The sequence below is a fragment of the Notamacropus eugenii genome, chromosome 1 (genome assembly GCF_028372415.1).
Source record: "Notamacropus eugenii isolate mMacEug1 chromosome 1, mMacEug1.pri_v2, whole genome shotgun sequence".
Classification (NCBI taxonomy): Eukaryota; Metazoa; Chordata; class Mammalia; order Diprotodontia; family Macropodidae; genus Notamacropus; species Notamacropus eugenii.
Window position 1 is genome coordinate 221,515,097 of NC_092872.1, and position 21,205 is coordinate 221,536,301.

The window sequence follows — 21,205 nt, forward strand, 5'->3', positions numbered from 1 at the left end:
CACTTGTTAGTAATGGTGAGATCTTGCACGTGATCATTCTGATCTATTGTGTAGGAGGAATAAAAGAATAGGTGAAGGGATTTAAGGAGGCTGAAGAACTGGGAAGTTGGGGAGTTTGTGGGAATGATTATTAAATATGAATATTAAAATCCTCTTGTAAAAGTGTGGGAATTGAAAGGATGGGGAAATATAAAGCAGGTGCTGAATGACTCAGGAAAGAGGTGAGAAAAGTGGTCATTGCATTAGAGACATTAAAATCTACACTGAGTGGAAAATTTGGATTTAAGTGGACTTCAAAGGAGAGAAGGGGTAAAGGGAGAGTCTCAAAACAACACTAGGAAATAAGGAATATTATGATTCTTCTTAAAGAAAGTAGGGAGGGTACCCAGGCTTGCAACCTAGTTGTCACTGTGACTCCTCAATCTTTCTTATTTCCCAAGTTTTGTTGATCTCACCTCATAACACCTCTCCCTCAATGCCCCTTTCTCTCCTTTGACACTGCTGCCTCGCTGGTGCAGGGCTCTCTTCATATCACACCTCGCAATATCCTTCTGGTAAATCTGCTTGCTCAAAGTCTCTCATCACTCTAGTCCACGTTCTCACTCAGCTATCAAAAGTGATCTTGTCTAAAACATAGGTTTGCCCTTGTCACCCAATCACTGCATAAACTGTGATGTCCTATCACCTCTAAGAACAAATAGAAAATTCTCTATTTGGCATTCAAAGTCCTTTGTTGCCTGCCCTCCCATCACATCTTTCCAATCTTTTTTCCCCTTACATTGTCCTCCCCACTCATATTCTGAGAACCAGGAACACTGGCCTTGTGGAAATTTCATCTCCGAACTGTAGGCATTTTCACTGGCTAGCTCTCCTGCTTAGAGTGCTCTTCTTTCTCATTTCTGCCTCTTCAAATCCCACCTAAAATCCCACCTTCTAAAGAAAGCCAATTTCTCTTAATCTTAGTGCCTTATTGATTCATTTCAATTTGTCCTGTACGTAGTTTTTTCCATGTTGCCTTCCTCATTAGACTATGAGTTTCTTGAAAACAGAGACTGTCTTTCACTTTTCTTTGTTTCTCCAGCACTTAGCACAATGCCTGGCACATAGTGAACACTTAATAAACGTTTACTGCCTGACTAGAGTGGACAGCCAAGGATTTAGTATTCATCCAAGGTGAGCCAGGCATCAGTGAGGGCCAACGTTCACTATGGAAATGGGCACAGCAGAAAAGGCTGGCAGAGATATTGGGGATGATAGTGTTAATGGATATAGAATGAGAGAACAGGAAAAGAAGACAGGATATTTTTCTCTGAAATGCCTGGTGATTGATTAGTCCACAGATAGAGAACAAGAAAAGTCACAGGGATACAACTTTATGGCAGATGGAGATTGTGAGACACTGTGAAGCTCTCTAAGTCTCTAAGAAAAGTTGCAAAGAGGAGGGGCAGGGCAGTCCTCTGCCTGGGTTTGGTCCAAGTCTGGCAAGTGAGGGTGCTACTGTAACACAGACACTACGTTACAAGGTTGTTTTGGATAGCATACTTTGCAAGCCCTAAAGTATTTCAGAATTGTGAATTATATCATTTATCATAATGAAGGCAGTGGGGCTGTTCAAAGACTAAGTTCTCCAGGTGACAAAGGCTGTGAAGGTTAGCTCATGGCTGAGTAATGACCTCAAATCATTAAACATCAGCTCTGAATCAGGTATTTAGTATTTCCTCTGGTAGGCAGGGCAGCTCTTAAGTCTACTAACACTCCAGGGACTAGAGTAGGTGTCTGTTGGGCTAGCAGTTGAATATACAATTAGTGCAAATAAAGCCTTTATTATACCTTTAATATCAACAACACTGCATGATCAGTGTATTGTCATAACAATTATACTTAGGATTGTAGAATGCCCAATCCCCAAATGAAGTTGAAATTATGTGTATCATACTGTTCTTATTAAGGCTGATGAAATATACCTTGCATATTTCAATCTGCTTATTCACCATAGAAACACATATCTCTTGAACCCACCGAGATTGTATCAATGTGTTTTATTCCCAGTTGGGTTACCTTTTGTTTCTATATCACAGCCACTTTTCCTTAATACACTTATCCATTCTTTCAATTGAAGGCTCATTCACATGAGGTGAGTGTACACATGCATGCACACATGCATGCATATGCACGCATGCACACATGCATGCATATGTGCGCGTGCGCACACACACACACGCATGCATATGTGCGCACGCACGCGCGCACACACACACACACACACATACTATCACTGCCGTCTCTTTAATCCACCCTTCCCCAAAATGGAAAACTTGGAAAAAAAATTTTAATTATGAAAAATCATCATACAGAGGTCTGGCTCATTCTAAAGGTAGGAATAAGCTTTGAGATCTTTACCAGTCTTAAAGCTATTGACATTTCATTTTGTTGCAAAAGTGTGGAAATCAGCTAGTTCTTTTCCAAATGTTTTTAAGATGGGAATTCACCTTATGAAGACCCAGCAGAAGACAACGTATATGAGTATCAGTGTACCCATGACCTTGTCTTTTGGAAATTCTCTGCAAGTAGTTACAAGTGAATTTGAAGTAGCAGAGTCACCACGTTCAAGAAAAAAAGAAAACTGGTCAAAATAACCAAAAAACCCTCTTTCTTCTGGGTTTTTTTTTTGGACCCAGCATGCTGGATATGAGACTGATCTCAGAGAATATGAGCGAGATTTCAGGGAAACCTGGCAATGGGACAGGCAGACACAGGAAAACTGTGGGAATGGAAAGACCTCTTAGTATCTAAGAAACTTTTATGTCATACTCCCCTCTTGTACTTTTCTGGAGAAAAGAGATCAGACTGACAATAAAACTGTTATCTACATGGGTAAAAGGCACCTAAAATCAAAGAGAATTAATGCAGAAGTTAGTTCAGTGATCAAATATTTTATCATATTGATTTGGGCCATATTCTTCTGAAAAGTGTTTCTAAATTATGACTTGGGGAGTCAGTCAGAAGTACAAGTAATGAATTGATAACTGACCTTTACACCGTATTTCACTTTTCCAGCATAATGCTTTATGATAAAGGCTGGCTCCATCACTGCTGGAAATTCAATATAAGAGTTTCCTTCATGCTGGCGCTTAAACTTGTCCAACAGAGTCTGGTTTGTAGCTTGTGGAAAACTGCATATGAAAAGAGAAGATTGAAAGCAGCTATTAAGTCAGTATTTTAAAATTTTTGCTATCTCCTTCTCCAGCTCATTTTACAGATGAGGAAACTGAGGCAAACAGAGCTAAGGGACTCTTCCAGAATCATACATCTATTAAGAGTCTGAAGCTGGATCTGAACTCTGAAAGATTAGTCTTTCTGACTCTCGGCCTGGCACTTTATCTACTACAGCACCTGGGTGTCCTAAAATTGTAAGTATGAGATATCTTACAAAGTATTATTATATACGTCTTCTTATCTGATCCTATTTGATTAGCACAACAATCTTTTCAAGTATATAGGCATATGGTATTAGTACAACCTGTGATTTACCCAGGATCACAATGTTACTAAGTGGAGATGACAGGTCTTTTGACTCTGAGGTTAAGGTTCTTTCCACTACACTGTGATATATTCATTATAAAAAAAACAGATAAAGACAGAAATAAGCTCTAGAGACTATGAAATGTAATGTGGGACTCAAAGGAAACCACTGCTTTGTTGCCACATATTTTCAGTAGTTGAGTGTACTAAACTGCTGAACTTAGAATTAGGAAGTTTACAATCTGAGTACCATTAGCTGTGTAATTTTTAACTGCTTAGTTTCTTTGTAAAGGCTAAGTCTGACTATAACAATTACTTCCATGAGTTATTATAAGTCTTGATTGAGACAGTAAATGAAAAATGTTTTAAGAACCTTAAACTGCCATGTAAATCCTGGCTATTACTTAACAGGTACTCTAACAGTCAACTTTACGACAAAAAAATGTAACTCTACTCTCCTGCTTACTCTTTCATGCCTAGGCAAACAAGCAACTTGCACAGCTTTAATTATTGTTGTTTAATGTTTCACCGGGGCAGCTAGGGGGCAGGGCCTAGAGTCAGGACACTTGAATTCAAATTTGACCTCGGACACTTAGTAGCTATGTGAGCCTGGGCTAGTCATTTAACTTCTGTTCACCTTAATCCAACGGAGAATGAAACAGTAAATCACTCCAGTATCTTTGCCAAGAAAAACCCATGGACAGCACTGGTGTGCTACGGCTCTCTGGGTCATAAAGAGGTGAACATGACCAAAATAACAACAACGAATATTATAAAAACATATTTGTATATATGCCCATATTAATGAGTATTTTAGTTTTAAGAATATAATTATTTATAAAGTGCCTACTATGTGTAAGCCGCAGTGTTAAGTATGACTGAGAATTCAAAGGTAAATACAACAAAGTCTGTACTCAAGACTATGTTCTAGCTGGAGAATATCATAAATAATTATGACAGAAGTTGAATGCAAATATGCATTAAGAGTTATATAAAGAGTTATCAGAATTCAGAGTAGGAAGAGTGTATTTCTGCCTGGGATAATCAAGAAGGCTTCATTTTAGTTGAGTCTAGAAGAAAAGGCATGATTTGAAAGGTGGGATTAGTAGAGGAATAGGCACATCAGAAACATTACCATATGAACAAAAGAGTGCATGGCATTTTGGAGGAATGATGGTTGGGTACTCCAGTTATGTTAGAGAGCAGTGTATGCATAAGAAGAAATGGTGTATCAAGCTGAAAAAAAAGAGTTCAGTTTGGTTGTGTAGAGGGCCAGGTCAAATATATCAATATAGTGTCTCCACAAATAACCAAAACCATGAATAGACTTGTAATGCCATTTATATAGATGCTAGATAACATTAACTCAACAAATGCTTTTCAAACACTGCATCTAAGTCATTGTGTTGCATTCTGTGGAGGACACAAAACTAAATTAAACATCGTCCTTACCTTCATGGAGCTTACAATCCCATAAGGGAGACTAGCTGTGCACAAACAACTACAATACAAAGTAGAAAGGGAAGGTGCAATAAGAAAAATAGAAAGCATTGTGGGAGGTCAGGAGAATGAGAAATCACTCCCCACTGAGGTGAGCAACTTCATGACTTGAACCAGCTCTTAGAGAAGAGGAGAAACTCAACAAATGTTTGAAGGAAATGAAACAACATCAAACTGCATCTCTGTCAGAGGTTTCATCGTCTCTTGGTCACTTAAGATGAATATTTTTAAAAAAATGTTTAGTTCTCATTTCTCATTCATTCCTGAGATTTATACAATCCCCAAGTCCTGCTGACATTTTTGCCAAATCTCTTCTATGTTCATCTCTCTCCAGCTTCAGTGCAGCACCATAGACTAGGCACTTATAACCTACCTCATAGCCTCGTACAATACTCTCAATGGTCTGACTCTAAGTTTCAATTCCAATCCGTTCCAAAATATTATTTAAAAATCATATTCATTTATTTACTTAAAAAACCTTCAGTGTTCCCCCAATGAATAAAGATTAAGATGCTTAGTCTGAAATTCAAAGCACTCAATTCACTTTAACATTCTCTCTCAAAATTTATTTCCCCTAATCTTACAACATGAATTCTCTTCCCACATTCCTTATAGGCATTACTCATTCTCATGACTGACTGATTATTAATGTTTTACAGAGATAATTTCTATTTCTTATATCATCAGAGTTATCCCAATTATCCCTTCCTTTCTCCTCCCAGAGAACAATCATGCAAACAAATACTTTTTTAGAGAAGAAAAAATTTAGCATAACTGGACAACACACTGAAAAAGTTAAAAAATGTGTGCAATATGTAACACCTATAAACCTCACACTTCCACAAATGATTTTGTTGGGGGTGTCCTCTCATGTCTTCATTCAAATCCTGCTTGATCTCTGTGGTTTTGTTACCTTCACTGATTTTTGGTGTAGACTTGTTCTTTCCATTTACATGGTGGTACTTAGGATTTCTACTGTTTTCTTCGCTCTGCTTACTTCACTCTTTATCAGTCTCTATGGATCCTTCCATTCTTCTGTGTATTTATCACACAGATCATTTCTTCAAGAGTAGTCAGTCATACTCTATTACATTCACACATCACAATTTATTTAGCCATTCTCCAAATGATGAGCATCTACTCTGTACTCTTTTGAGAACTTTTTGTCCATATACTTTGACCACAATGCCTGGCACATGGTAAGCAATTAATAAATGCTTGTGAACTGAATGACACGTACAAAAGTCACACAGGATGAGAAGGCATGACTAGGTTTTGAGCTGCACAACTGGACCCAGAAAAAAATGAGGATATTAGATTATTCCTCCTTGGGACCTAGTTAGATGGAATGAACTAAGAGGTCCTTTCCCACAGTAAGATTCTATTTTTTTCATAAAATCCCTTTGAACTGTAAAAGTCTTTGATACCTCAAGCTTTGTCCTTGTAATAGGTGCATTGAGGGGTTTGGAATGTCAGAATGAACATCTTTAAGACTCAGTCATAGCTAAGTCAATGATCCTGTGATAACTAACAAATTTGTTCCTCTCTTCTGCCTGCACATGCCCTTTGGACAAAAGAAAAGCAAAACCACAGTTTCTCCCCTGAAGGAGCTACCATTGTAATAGGGAGATGATATAAAAACAACTTAAGAACAAGACATATAAAATGTAGTGAGAGAGTCTCATAAAGAAGGCACTACTATTGGGGGGAAAGTGAAGAACGATGAAAGCATCTTCCAGAAGAGCTTAATCTTTCCTGCTCAACATGAAAGTCAACACTTTATGGCTACTGTACCAAATCATTTGGATGATACCCAAACCTTTGGATTAATCAACCTGCATTTAATCTTTCCTTCTCCAATCCACCCTCCACATAGCTGCTAAATTAATTTGTCTATAAACACAGGTATGATTGTCATTCGTCTGCTCAAGAAGTATCACTGACTTTCCATTCCTCTTAGGATGAGAGACAGATTCCTCTATTTGGCATTTAAAAGACTTCACTATATTTCTCTAGCAGATCTTTCCAGGGTAATTACACATTACTGCTCTTCTTTCACCTCCCACTTTATACATAAATTACACTCCAGACAAAGTGGCCTTTCAGCTCTTTCCTATACATGATAGTCTATTTCCTGTCTCTCTTCTGCTACAGAGACTATGCCCCATGTCTGCAATGGAGTCTCTTTTCGCTGCCTCTTAGAAAACCTGGTTCCTTTCAAAAGACTTTTCCCAATTTCCCTAATTATAAGTACCCACAATATTGTGCATTTATTTTGTATACATCTTCTATTTATTTTACCTAGAGAAACATTGTATTTCCACTAGTAGAACGTAAGGTCTTATCACAGTACCAACTTCTGCACTTTTGTTTTTGTATTCCTAGGAGCCTATACTATTGTTTGGTACAAAATTAAATAAACAAAAAAAAAACTTTTAAAAAATTAACTTTAAAAGTTAAAATAAACAGCTAACATTTATATAGCACCATACACACTACAAAATTCGGTCCTCAAGACAATCCTATTAGATGCTATTAACATCCCCATTTTTTTGTTGTTGTTGTTCAGTAGTTAAGTGACTTGCCCAGGATCACATAATTAAAAAATGTCTGAGGTTTATAGCAGCTCCTTTTGTGGCAGCCAAGAACTGGAAATAGAAGGAATGTCCATCAATTGGGGAATGGCTGAACAAGTTGTGGGAAATTAATGTAATGGAATACAATTGTGCTATAAGAAATGATGAACAGATGAACTTCAGAAAAACCTGGAAAGACTTATATGAACTGATGCTAAGTGAAATGAGAAGAACGAGAACATTATACACAGTAACAGCTATAACGTGTGAGGACTGTTTCTAACAGATTTAGCCTTTCACAGCAATGCAAGGACCTAAAATATTTCCAAAGGACTCAATGCAAAATGCCATCCATATCCAGGGAAAAAACTATAGAATTAGAATGCAGAATGAAGCATACTATTTTATATTTTGTTATGTTTTTTTCCCTCAAGGTTTCTCCCATTCATTTTAATTCTTCTGTGCAACATGACTGTGAAAATATATTTAATAAGAATGTATGTGTAGAACCCACATAAGATTGCATGCCACTGTGGGGAGGGAGGGGGAGAAAAACTTAAAACTTATGGAAGTGATTGTTGAAAACTGAAAAATTAATTATTTTTCTAAAAAAAATGTTTAAGGCCATATTTGAACTCAGATCTTCCTGACTCCAGTTCTGTCCACTGCTCCAAAAATATTTTGTTATCCAGTTGTTTTAGTGTGTCCAATTCTTGAGGACTCCATTTGAGATTTTCTTGACAAAGATACTGCAATGGTTTGCCATTTTCTCCTCCAGCTCATTTTATAGATGAGGAAACTGAGGCAAACAGGGTTAAGTGACTTGCCTTGGGTCACACAGCTAGTTAAGTGTCTGGGGTCAAATCTGAACTCAGGTCTTACTGACTCCAGGCCCAGTGTACTACCTATCCACTGTGCCACCTAGCTGGCCCATTTTAAAGATGAGGAAACTGAGGCTGAGAAATGTTAAGTGACTTGCTCAGTGTCACACAGCTAGTAAATATCTGAGGCTACATTTGAGCTTAGGCTTTGCTGACACCAAACTGAGTACTATTATCCACAGCAACACCTAGGTGATTCCAAGTAAAGGCTAATAAATGCTTCCTTGCTTGAAAAGATGGGCTTTTGTTTTAGGAAGGAGCTTTAAGTTACTAAAAGCAATGAGCAATTTCCTAAAGGCAATCCAGTCTACTTCCCTTCTGATACTCAATTCTAAACCTAGTTCACTTAGTTCGGCAAACACTTAAGGAAAATTAAGGATCTTGTTGAGGTTCTGAAATACTGTGAAACTAGATTCAAACAGTATGTCATCCACAAAAGGGAGTATCAGGGTGCCTCCATCACCTATACACAATCACTCTTTTATTTAGACTCTGAGATGTATATCCTTCATGAAGGGTACAAAGGCCTTTGGTGAACAGTTTATCTGTTTTATGCTCTGGTTAATACAAATGACTGAATGGTTGAATAAATTATCTTTGCTATTTCATCTTTTGATTTTTGACATATATACAGGAAACACCTGTTGAAGGGCAGTATTAAAAACTGTTTTGTTCTACTGAAAATTTTTTTGTATTCAACTAAAAGATACTGTGGGAATCTTATCTTCTTGGCATCTTATAGTCAATTATATGAGACTATTAACATGGCAAGTGCTATACAATATCATTTGGGAAAGAATATCTGTTCCCTTCTTATTCCAATGATTCCTTTATTGTGTGTGGATTATGTTCATCAAAGTGGCTTGGTAGTTTTATTATTTTCTTCGCAGTCTTTTTTAGTAATAATATTGAACCTATTTTTTCCTAAGGTTTGGTATTCTCTTCTCTTTCTGATATCTTGAAAGCATATCTCTTGATGTTCTCATTGAGACTTCTAATCACTTACAGCATGATCTCTTCAGTTTAGACTCTGTCTAGTCAAACTGCTTCTTCCAGATTTTATTATCATTAGTGGGATTTTTCCTTTCTTACCCAGCACTTTGGTGATTGTAATTTTAGAGTTCAAATGTGGTGATTACACTGTCACTGTTAAAAAGAATTAACTACAGAGATATTCATTTTCTCTCTCCATCATTTCCCTGCTCTCATTCAATTTAATCCTGAAATGATATTGCGATAATCTGGATTAGTATTAGGAAAGTGTCTAAGATTTCTGAAAATTTGTTTTCTGTTCCATGGATTTCCACTCTTCTTTTAAGTTGACATATAATTCAAAATCTTCCACGATCCTTTTCTCTTAGATTCTAAAATCAAGATTGAGTTTTAAACTGCTGCTGCTCTTAGTTGACCTATCTTTCTACTCAGGAGAAAGCAACGTATTATGATTTAGGTGGATTCTAAGGATCTTTTGGTTCCCTTGATTGTGATGAATGATTTATATTAGTTTTGCATGCTTAGGAAATGGTAATAGTCTGTGTAGATGTCTGTTCTGACACTGAAATTCTCAGTCTCAAGGTCAAATATGTAAGGTTAGTGTCATCTCAGCTTGTAAAACAGCCTACCCCAGAATAACATCATACCTCAGGGCCAGCTATATTCATGAAACCATTTATACAGTAGATCACGGGAAAATACTCACAGGCATGGAGAATCTGAGAGTTCCATGATTCTGGTAAAAGTGATTATGTTTTAAGAAAGGAAATGATTCATTACTAATGTGGGAGTCATTTCTGAATCAGCTAAGTACTGTCAAGTGAATTCCTTTGCATGTACACTAGATCCTGTCCCTTCCTGTATTCTTTTCTCCAGTAGAATGCTTTCTCAATCATCTCCCACCTTCTACTGTCAGTTAAAAAGCTCTGTACACACTATCATCCCTTCAAGTCACAATCCTCTCTCTTTCCTCCTTCTCTCTGCAAAACTCTGGGAAAATGTCGATGCTTACTGCTTCTACTTTCTTCTTATTTATTCTTCAATTCTGCAGGAGAGCTTCAATTTTCATCATGTAAAACTATTCTCTTCAAAGTTATCAATAACATTACAGTTGCTAAATCTGATGCTTTTTTCCTCCAAACTAATCCTCCGTGTACTATTTATTCCAATTGAAAATATTACACTTCTTTCCTGCTATTTGTCTGACTGTTACTTCTCATTAGGAAAGTTCCTAATCAACTAACTCAAGGGGCCTTGTATTATCTCCAGAACAAAATCTAAATTCATCTGTTTGGCTTCTAAAGTCCTACACAACCTGGTCCCAATTCACCTTTCTGGACTCACTTGACATAATTCATCTTCCCACATTATGAAAATCAGCCAAACTGGTCTTTTCTCTGTTTTTCTTCACTCCATTTCTTGTCTCAGTGCTTTCCCCCCATGCTTGAAATATACTTCCTCTTTACCCCTGCCTCACAGAACTCCTATACTTGCTTCTCAAGTTTTAGTATGTTTTGTGTCCATATTACAACTGTTTACAGGTTACATACTCTTCTTATGAGAGGTCTCTTGTAACAGGGTAAAAAAATTAAGCAAAACAATACAATGGCATCCTATGCATGTGCATACAATATTGCACCACTCTCCCTCTTTTTTTTTAATTAATGGAAATCTATTTTCTCTCCCTCCTAGCTCCCCACCCTACTGAAAAAAACAAACAGAAAACAAAAATAAATACCTTGTAACAAAGATTTATAGTCAAAGAAAACAAATTCCCTCATTAAATGAGCTATACATGAAAATATCTGTCTCACTCTGTACCTTAAGTTCATTACTTCTCAAGGAGGTTGACAGCATTTTTCATCACTGGTCTTTTGGAATCATGGATGATGACTATATTGATCATAACTCTTACAGATTTCAAAGTTATTTTACAGTATTATTGTATGAATTGTTCTTCCGGTTTGACTTACTTCATTCTTTCTCATTTTGTAGAACTCTTCAAACCTGTTTTTATAACACTATTGCTACAGTGCAAATTGTTCTTCTGGTTCTCCCACTTCATTCTGCATGAGTTCATATAAGCCCTTCTCTGTCTCATTCTTTGATCCCTTTTGGGAGTAGGTATACCAGTGGAATAATTGAGTCAAAGAGCAGAGCAGTTTACAAGTATTTGTGTGTAATTCCAAATTTTTTTCCAGAATGGATATATCCATTCACAGGTCCATGAACAGTGCATTAATGTGCCTTTTTCTCCCCACAGAGGGGATAAATTCTTCTTTTCTAATTTGTAGTTATTTGGAACACTTTTTTTTCTTTTTTAAAAATTAATTATTTTTAGTTTTCAACATTCACTTCCACAAGATTTTGAGTTCCAAATTTTCTCCCTATCTCTACCCTCCACCTACCCCAAGACAGCATGCATTTTCATTACCACTTCCCCCAATCTGCCTTCCCCCTTCTATTCTTTTTTCCTGTAAGGCAAGATAGATTTCTATACCCCACTGCCTGTATATTTTATTTCCCAACTGTATATAAAAATAATTTTTAACATTTACTTTTAAACTCTGAGTTCCAAATTCTCTCCCTTCTTCCATCCTCATCTATCCTCATTGAGAAGGCAAATTGATATATATTATATATGCACAGTCATGCAAAACACTTACATAATAATCATGTTGTAAAAGCCTAAATATATTTCCCTAGATCCTATTCTACCCTCCCATTTATTCTCTTGTCCCTCTTCAAAAATATTTGCTTCTGATTATCCCTCCCTCAATCTGTCCTCCCTTCTATCATCTTCCCCTCTCTTATCTCCTTCTCTCCTCCTTTACTGCAGGGTAAGATAAATTTCCATACCCAACTGGGTGTATATGTTATTTCCTCCTTAAGCCAAATCTGATGAGAGTAAGGTTCACTCATTCCCCCTCACTTCCCCCTTTTCATCCACTGTGAAAATTTTTTTCTTGTCTCTTTCATGTGAAATAATTTACCCCATTCTATCTCTCCCTTTTCGCCTTCTCCCAGTACATTCCTCTCTCACCCCTTAATTTTTTAGATATCATCACTTCATATTCAACTCACCCTGTGTCTTCTCTATACATATGTATCCGTCCAAAAACCCTAATGCTGAAAAAGGTGTTATAAGTTACAAATATCATCTTTCCATATAGGAATATAAATAGTTCAATTTTAATAAGTCCCTTATGATTTCTCATTCATGTTTACCTTTTCATGCTTCTCTTGAGTCTTGTACCTGAATTTTTAATTTTATATTTAGCTCTGGTCTTTTCATCAAGAAGGCTTGAAAGTCCTCTATTTCACTGAATATTCATTTTTCCCCCTGAAGGATTATACTCAGTTTTGCTGGGTAGGTGATTGTTGGTTGTAATTCTAGCTCCTTTGGCCTTCAGAATATCATATTCCAAGTCCTCCAATCCTTTAATTTAGCTGCTAAATAGTGCATAATCCTGATATGGTTCCACAATACTTGAATTGTTTCCCTCTGGATGCTTGCAATATTTTCTGCTTTGTCTGAGAGTTCTAGAATTTGGCTATAATATTCCTAGGAGTTTTCCTTTTGGGATCTTTCAAGAAGTGATCCATGAATTATTTCCATTTCTATTTTACCCTCTGGTACTAGAATATCAGGGCAATTTTCTTGATAATATCTTGAAAGATGATGCCTAGGCTCTTTTTTTGATCGTGGCCTTCAGGTAGTCCAATATTTTTAAAATGATCTCTCCTGGATTTATTTTATTCGAAGCCAGTTCCTGTCTTTCCAATGAGATATTTCACATTGTCTTCTATTTTTCCTTGTTTTGATTTTGTTTTACAATTTCTTAATTTCTCAGAGTCCTTAGCTTCCATTTGTTCCATTCTAATTTTGAAGGAATTATTTTATTCAGTGAGCTTTTGGACTTCCTTTTCCATTTGATCAATTCTGCTTTTTAAGGCATTCTTCTCCTCTGCGGCTTTTTGGGCCTCTTTTGCCATTTGGGTTAGTCTATTTTTAAAGATGTTATTTTATTCAGTGTTTTGGGGGGTTTCCTTTAGCAAACTGCTGACTTGTTTTTCATGATTTTCTTGTATCACTCTTCTTTCTCTTCCCAATTCTTCTTCTACTTCTCTTATTTGATTTTCAAAATCCTTTGTGAACTCTTCCATGGCCTGTAACCAATTCTATTTTTCTTGTAGATTTGGATGTAGGAGTTTTGACTTTGTTATCTTCTGGTTGTATATTTTAATCTTCTTTGTCACTAAAGTAAGAGTCTATAGTCTAAGTTTTTTTCTATTTACCCATTTTCCCAACCAATTACTTGACTTTTTAACTCTTTCTTAAGGTAAGACTCTGCATCCAGTGCAGAGGATGTACTGTCCCAAGCTTCTGGGCTTTTGTGCAGCTGTTTTCAGAGGTACTTCTAGGGACCTACGAATTTTCAATTTTCCCAAGGTGGTACAATCAAAGGAGAGTTGTTTACCTCTCTCCTGGCCTGTGAATAAACTGCAAGTACTCTTTTCTGTCTTGGAACTGTGAGGAAGATTCCCTCTCCACCATCACCACAAGCTCCATATTACACCTGCCCTCCTCCTCACTCCATGACGACCACCCAGGACTGCAACCCAGACCCAAGCACAGACAAAACAAGAGAATTCTGCCTCAGTGCCAGCAAAGGGATCCCTGCAATCCCCCTCTGATTAGCCACTTGATTCCTCCACCATCTATGGGCCAAGAACTCCAGAAGCAGCCACTGCTGCTTCCATCACCGCCTCTGGTACTGGGGCCAGGTGCCGTTCCTTTCTCCACCAGGTCTGACAGACCTTTTCCATTGACCTTCTAAGTTGTTTTTGGCATTTGTGCATTGAGAAGTCTGGAAATTGCCACAGCTGCCAGTGAGTCAGTCCCCTAAGGCCTGCTCCAAGTATGCTGGAGGGCCCAGTCTGTGCTGGAGCGGTTTGTGCTGGACTGTGCTCCTCTCTCAAACTGGTGCAACAGACCTTTTCTGTTGACCTTCTAGGTTGTCTTGGGCTGGGAAATTTATTTCACTCTGTCATTTTGAGGGTTCTGCTTCTCTAGAATTTGTTTAGTCATTTTTTACAGATATTTGGAGGGGTCTGCGGGACAGCTCAAGCAAGTCCTTCTTTTACTCCACCTTCCTGGCACCACCCCCATATCTGGAACATTTTTTCATATGGCTCAAGATAGCCCTTAAGAATTGTTGATATCCTTAGATCATTTATCAAATGTGGAATAACTATTATACATACTGTCCTGGCCTAATTGCCAAGGGCTGCCCAAGTCTTCTTACCTTAGTCCCGGTCTTTGGTGGCTAGCCAGATAAACGTATCGAGAGAAGAGACTTCCAGAGTCAAACAAGGGTTAGGCTTTATTCAGGGTCTTGGTTACATGTCCATATGCAGGCGAGTTCTTCCCCAGGAGAAAGGAACCCTCCTCCTCCTCAAGGAGTAAGGATCACACAGCGAGAGGACTGGGGTGAAGAGGGGAGGGACCCCCGGAGGGGACCCTCCTCAGGCTTTCCTGCCCCCACTTAAGCTCTCCCAGCAGCATAGTCCGCACATGGATACCGTGCATGCCCTCAGCACCTAGCTAATCAACAAAAAGGTGTGCTCAGACCACAGAGCAATCTCAAGGGTGGGATGCTCTCCCCAGCAAGTTTCCACTGAGAAGAGGTGGAGAAACAAGAAAGCTCAAGTCTCACTCCTCAATTCCCAGTTGTTCCCTGGGGGGCCTCATGAGAGCTTGCAATCAAGAAGCCCTCATTTTTACCTGCCCGAAACCATTCACATGAGAACTGAGCTTACACCCCAACAACATACATATTTGAAACAATTCCTTATATAATCTGGAAATGAGATCGTTATGAAAGAAAATGGCTGCAAAGATTTTTTTCCCCTAGTTAAATGTCTCCCTTTTAATCTTAGCTTTACTGGGTTTACTTATGCAAAATCTTTTTAATTTTATGTAAACAAAATTTTCCATGTGATTTCCTGTGGTCCTCTCTACCCCTTGTCTGGTTATGCACTTTTTTCTATCCATAGATCTAGCATGTAACTTTCCACATATTTTTAAGATTTGTTTATGATGCAACCTTCTATATCTAGGTCACTTGTCCATTTGCAGCTTATCTTGGGATAAGGGGTCAGGTGTTGGTCTAAATTAATTTCAGCTATATTGCCAAGCACTTTTTCCAGCAGTTGTCAAATATTTGACAAAGCATCAGAAACACTATCTATAGTAATAAAACAAGAAAAAGAAACTGAGGAAATAAGCAAAGGTAAATGATAAATAAAATCATCATTTTTTGTGGATGATAGGATGGTGTACTTCACCTTTCACATCTCTGAATCTCACCAATCAAGCCATTGGCTCACCTTTGACACTCAGCACTATCTCAGCACTCTGAGTCATCTCTTCCTTCTCAGGGGAGGATGGAACAATAATCTTCCTTCCTTTATGGAGGGATCAGAAATTTCCAGACAAGGCTTCATTTTCCATGAGGGGCTCTTATTGGTTTCATGATCCCAGCAGGGTAGCCCTAATTAGAACCTGTCTTTTTCAGCTTCCTTTTGTGTAATGTCTTCTCCAGTTAGGCTACAAGTTCTTGAAGGCAAAGACTGTCTTTCTTTTTCTTATTTGTATCCCCATCACTTAGCATAGTGTCTAGAACACACTAGGAGCTTTATAAATGTTTATTTTCTTATTTATTTCTAAATGTTTCTCTTTAATGAGTCAAATGAATTGAATTAATAACCAGCAAACTTACAGGATAGAAAATTAATCCACTCAATTCATTAGCATTTTATATAATACCAATAAAAACCTCGCAGGAAAAGTTAGAAAGATAAATTCCCTTTAAAATAGCTACAAAATATATAAAATATTTGGGAGTCTACCTACCAAGATACACATATTATACAACTATAAAGCACTGTTTATGAAAATAGACATAAATGGATGAAAAAATACTCTTTGTTCATAGGAAGCATTTATTAATATAACAAAAGTGACAATATAATAAAAATGACAAATTAATTTACTTATTGAATGTTGTACTAAACTACCCAAGGATCAGCTTATAGGATTAGAAAAAAAAATTTAATTCACATGGAGGGTAAAAAGGTCAAGAACCGTGATGAAAACAGTGAAAAGTGGATATGAAGTGGGGACCTAGCAATGTTAGACCTCAAACCATACTACAAGTTCTCAAAATAATTTGGTACTGGTTAAAAATAAGACAGAGAAACCATTGGCGCAAATTTATTTAAAACCTTAGTTTTCAATGAACACAAAGATCCTAGCTCTTAGGATAAAGATTCTCTTCCTTTGAGATGCAACATAGCTCCCAACTTCTTCACAGAAGTCCTCCACTAAGTCCTACTCCAATGCCTCATTTTCATATAGAGCTGACTCTGCTTTATCAAAGGTAAACCCTTGGCAGGATTTATTATGATGAAAATGCTTTATGTTCTGTCCTGGCAATTGTATGTACATAGTCTATTTTCCAAGGAACAAAGTACAGAAAGACTCATTATACTACTCAAAGGGTAGTTATTTGGAGCTGAATTCATTCGTAATGGCAATTCATAAAACAAAGTAAAACACCAAATCACCTTTAACCCTGTGTACCAAAGCGTGTAAAGAATCACTGTTTTTATACTTTCTATAGACTTTCAGTTACTGTTATTACTCTAAATGTGAGGTTACTGTTCAAGAATTAAGTACTGAAACTAACTACTGCAGGAATGGATACATCAATCTTTATATTCTTGTTACGAAAGAAACCAGAAGGACAAAGGTACACCTAAATAGAAATATGGCTCACAGACACTCCTTGGGAAGGCAAAGAAAGGAAGCAGAGGAGCTGCTTTTATTATATACTCCCAAAAAACAAGATAATCATTTTACGGAATATTTGGTCATCTAATATTACAGTGTTCATGATATTTAGAAACAGATCATCATTAAAAATAATACTGTATTAATTTGTGTTAAGAACTAAAAAGGACACTCTAATCTAAACCTACAATTTGATACAGAGCTACTTCATTGTAAAAAGTGGAAAATGTGAAGATAAGGAGATTTATAATGGAAAGGATGAGAGAGACAACAAGGAATGAACAAGGCTGGGCATGGTGAGTACCAAATAACCTAAGTGAAACTTACTGTATAATGACAAACAGGAAAAGACTTGTTTTGATGCAGGAATTACCTCTTAATCATCTAAGTACAGTAAGAGCACCTACTTACTAGAGCAAAAGTCAGAATTAGTATAATGTTAGAAGAAAAATGAGGGGAAAAAAGCTTGTAATTCAAATAGCTAAAGAATGATTTATTTAAATATGATACTGATCTGCACATATTGCTATGGTCTTACTCTTATGATCATTACTCTTTTTCTCTTGGAATATTTTTATTAGAATATTAGATCACTTTATTCAGTTTGTTGTCTTTTATTTATTCATATTTGTAGCCTTAGTTTTTGGATTGGGATTTTGTGCTGAGGTCAGTCCCTTTGGTACTCTAGAATGAACTGATGAGGTCTTATTTGGTGCTGGATTCTAACGCTACTGCTAATACAATGGGGTGGTTGGAATTAGATCTCACTCTTTGCCTTGATTCCTGGCTTCTCCTCAATTATCTGATGGCCAACTGCTATTTCTGGCTTTCTTCCTGAACAATTCCCAATTGGTAGTTGGCTACATCCTTGATGAGACAGATGCCAGTGATATTTAAAAGATCAATGGTTCTCAAACTTTTTGGTCTCATGAGCACTACACCCTTAAAAACTCCTATCAACATTTACTATTGGAAATGGAAACATCTTATTATTATGAAAACAGTTTTAATCTTGTGGATCCTTGGAAGGGGTAAGAAGTATCTGAAGGCTATACTTTGAGAACCGGTGTTGTAGACCATACTTTTTTAGGCTTCCTTGGCACTGTTGCCCAGGTACTGAGTTGTTCTTATCTCCTGTGGCTCCCAGTGATGCAAGAACCATATAGCCAAGCCCTATTTCCTTGTGCAGTGATCAACTGGACTTGGCCCCAGTTACATGATAAACTTTGCTTATAGTGGCTTTACTCCTCACTTATGAGCTAGTTGGCTTTAGGACAATTTGTGGAAGGCTGCACTGGCTTTTTTGGCAGTACTTCTTTCCCTGGCTTTACCAGCTTCTAGCCAATTTACAATAATTCACACTGGTTTCATGGTCTCATCTTGTGTGGGTACTTCTCCCTTCATTATTCTAAATGACTGTCCAACTGTCTTCAAATCCTGGGTAGTCCTTATCCAGGTCCTTCTATGTACTTTCTGTAGAAAATCTACCAAATGGGATAAATATCTTCTCAGTATTTTATTTTATTTTATTATTTGGATACTAGGGTAGCTTCCAAATTTTTCTAGATAGTTATTTAAATATGACTACAAAAGTAACTCTTGGACTGTCCCTTTCTCTTGATACATGGCTTCTCCATATTTTCTAGTAACACATACTTCTAATAAAAATGAATATAATATAGTGGTTTGTTAACAGGGCAATATGAAATTATGACAAAAAAAATTAGTTGTTGTGACACCTGGTGGTGATAGTTTATAGCCTCCTCACATATAATTTGAAATTTTACCACTCAGTTGAATGAATGGCATTTGGTCTGTCCTTTCTGTAAATTAATCTCAGACACACACATACAAAAAGCTAATAAAAATGTGAAATTGTGTTTCAAATTCTTGATAAGAGATAAACATAGAGATATATAGATATAGCTGTAGATACATAATTGCCAGAAACAAAGAAAAACTGAATTTACTTGGCATTATGAAAATGTTTTGACACAAAAGAGTTTCAAATTATTTCCCAAATTTTAAGCCCTACTATTTTAAGTAATCTAAAAAACTACCTAGAAACAAAATGAGTAATGATGAAATATAAATTCTGTCTAAATATTTATAATAAAGAGATTTCTCCTTACAGAGCAAAATACTTTTTCATGAACAATATTAGTTACAAATGATCTCCAGCGCAAATCTAAATATGACTGAAAAGTAGCACACCTGGTTCTTTTTCCAATAACCTCCTTTTTGACACACTGCAGGCAAATGGAGAAGATATATTTACAAAAATGTCAGGAAGTTCTCTAAGATATATAAATACATAGGTGATCTTGAATTCACAAAATTTTCTCATAGACTGAGCAAAGTGACAATTGTGGACAAGGCAAAATATTAGTTGATAACTCTTTTTTTAAAACCTATTTCTAAATCTGGTTCCAGAGGATTATAGGATTTCATAGTTGGAAGGGGACCTTAAGGTTATTTAAAATCACATTCTTATTTTACAAATAAGGAAGATGAAGCTCAGGGAGGATAAATAATCTGACTAAGATCATGCAGTAAGTAAAACTAAGCTTAAGTCTTCTGATTTTATAGAAGCAGAGCTCTTTTTTTAGACTATACTTATTGGATGTAGATAGGTCAAAATCATTCAAACTACTTCTCAGATGCTGTAGAGATGCTCAGGTTGACACAAATGTATCGTAAATATACATAATGTCTTAAAAGATTAGAGGAGTACACAAAAGACATCAAATGTAGGTCAGTTCGACTCCCACTCTCCCCCAAAAAAAGTGAATCCAGATTTACAAAGCTGAAGACTCTATAAGCTACAGAAAAAATAAGAACTTCATGCTTTTAATCTCCAGTGACAAAGAACTCAATGATGTAGTCTGAGAATCCTTCTCATCTCAACCCCTAATTTCAGAATTGAAAGTGTATGTAAGTAGCAGACTACCTGCAGCGTGTGAGGTTTGGATTTAGTAAAACCAGGTGGTCAACTAAACATTTCAACCTATATCAAACTCACTTGCTTTCTTCATCGAGCAGGTGGAGAAGTCCTGTTGGTTTCTTGCTAATGAGATTTATGCAGCCACTATTATCAATATAGTCTATATTGTGCCAGCTGATACCTTCAGTTCTATATTCCTCCTAGAAAAGCAAAATGATAAGAAAAATTTTAAATGCCTTGCACAAGATAAAGATATTATTCAGGAAGAATTCAGTATGCTAAGAAATCTTTAGCAAATCCATGTGCAAATCTAGATATGAGCTGGCAGCAGCTACTCCAAGGAGAAGCTATTTAATTGAGCAGGACCTAGAAATACTGTCATGCCAAATCTAATGCCACAGATGTGACAAAAACTATCCTAACAAAACTGATAAATGGAAGAGTTTTCAAAAAGAATTCTAACTTGTTTTTGTACATATGAAAAGTCACAATGGAAAACTGAAAGTGAAGCACACGTGCATAAGAAAGAATCGAAATCTGTTTGTAAGACCAAGATACAGTTGTGCTCATAAAAACTGTCAATTACCAATAAAGTAACCATTATCACTAGTGATGAAAGATGCAAGAAAGGTAAGTAGTTCAAATAAATCAGTGTTATGGCAAATAAAATAGCTTAGGAGATTTCAAGAAAAGGACAAACAAAGAAGGACTCTAACAGCATTAAGGTTTAAGAGAATTCCCTAACTGGCTGAGTCCCAGCACACATTCAATATCTCAATAAGCCAGGATGTGGGTTTTTGGGTTTTTTTTTAAGTATTGAAAATCTGAAAGCAAGTCTACTTCATCCCCTATGCAACCTAAAGCTACAGATGAGATGATCAGAGAGCAAATCTTTCAGAGGCATATAATGTGAAAATAATATTTAAATTGG

General features: G+C 36.7%; 1 protein-coding gene across 12 annotated transcripts in view; it reads right to left on the reverse strand.

Moving 5' to 3' along the window:
• MYO9A (myosin IXA) overlaps nt 1–21,205 on the reverse strand; it is a 342,794-nt gene that overhangs the window by 113,143 nt on the left and 208,446 nt on the right. For all 12 annotated transcript variants that reach the window (XM_072627891.1, XM_072627917.1, XM_072627911.1 and 9 more), the window contains 2 exons: nt 20,353–20,474; nt 3,032–3,173 (listed from right to left, as the gene is read on the reverse strand). In XM_072627891.1, the coding sequence (XP_072483992.1) occupies nt 3,032–3,173; nt 20,353–20,474 (264 nt within the window). The remainder of the gene's footprint in view (nt 1–3,031; nt 3,174–20,352; nt 20,475–21,205) is intronic.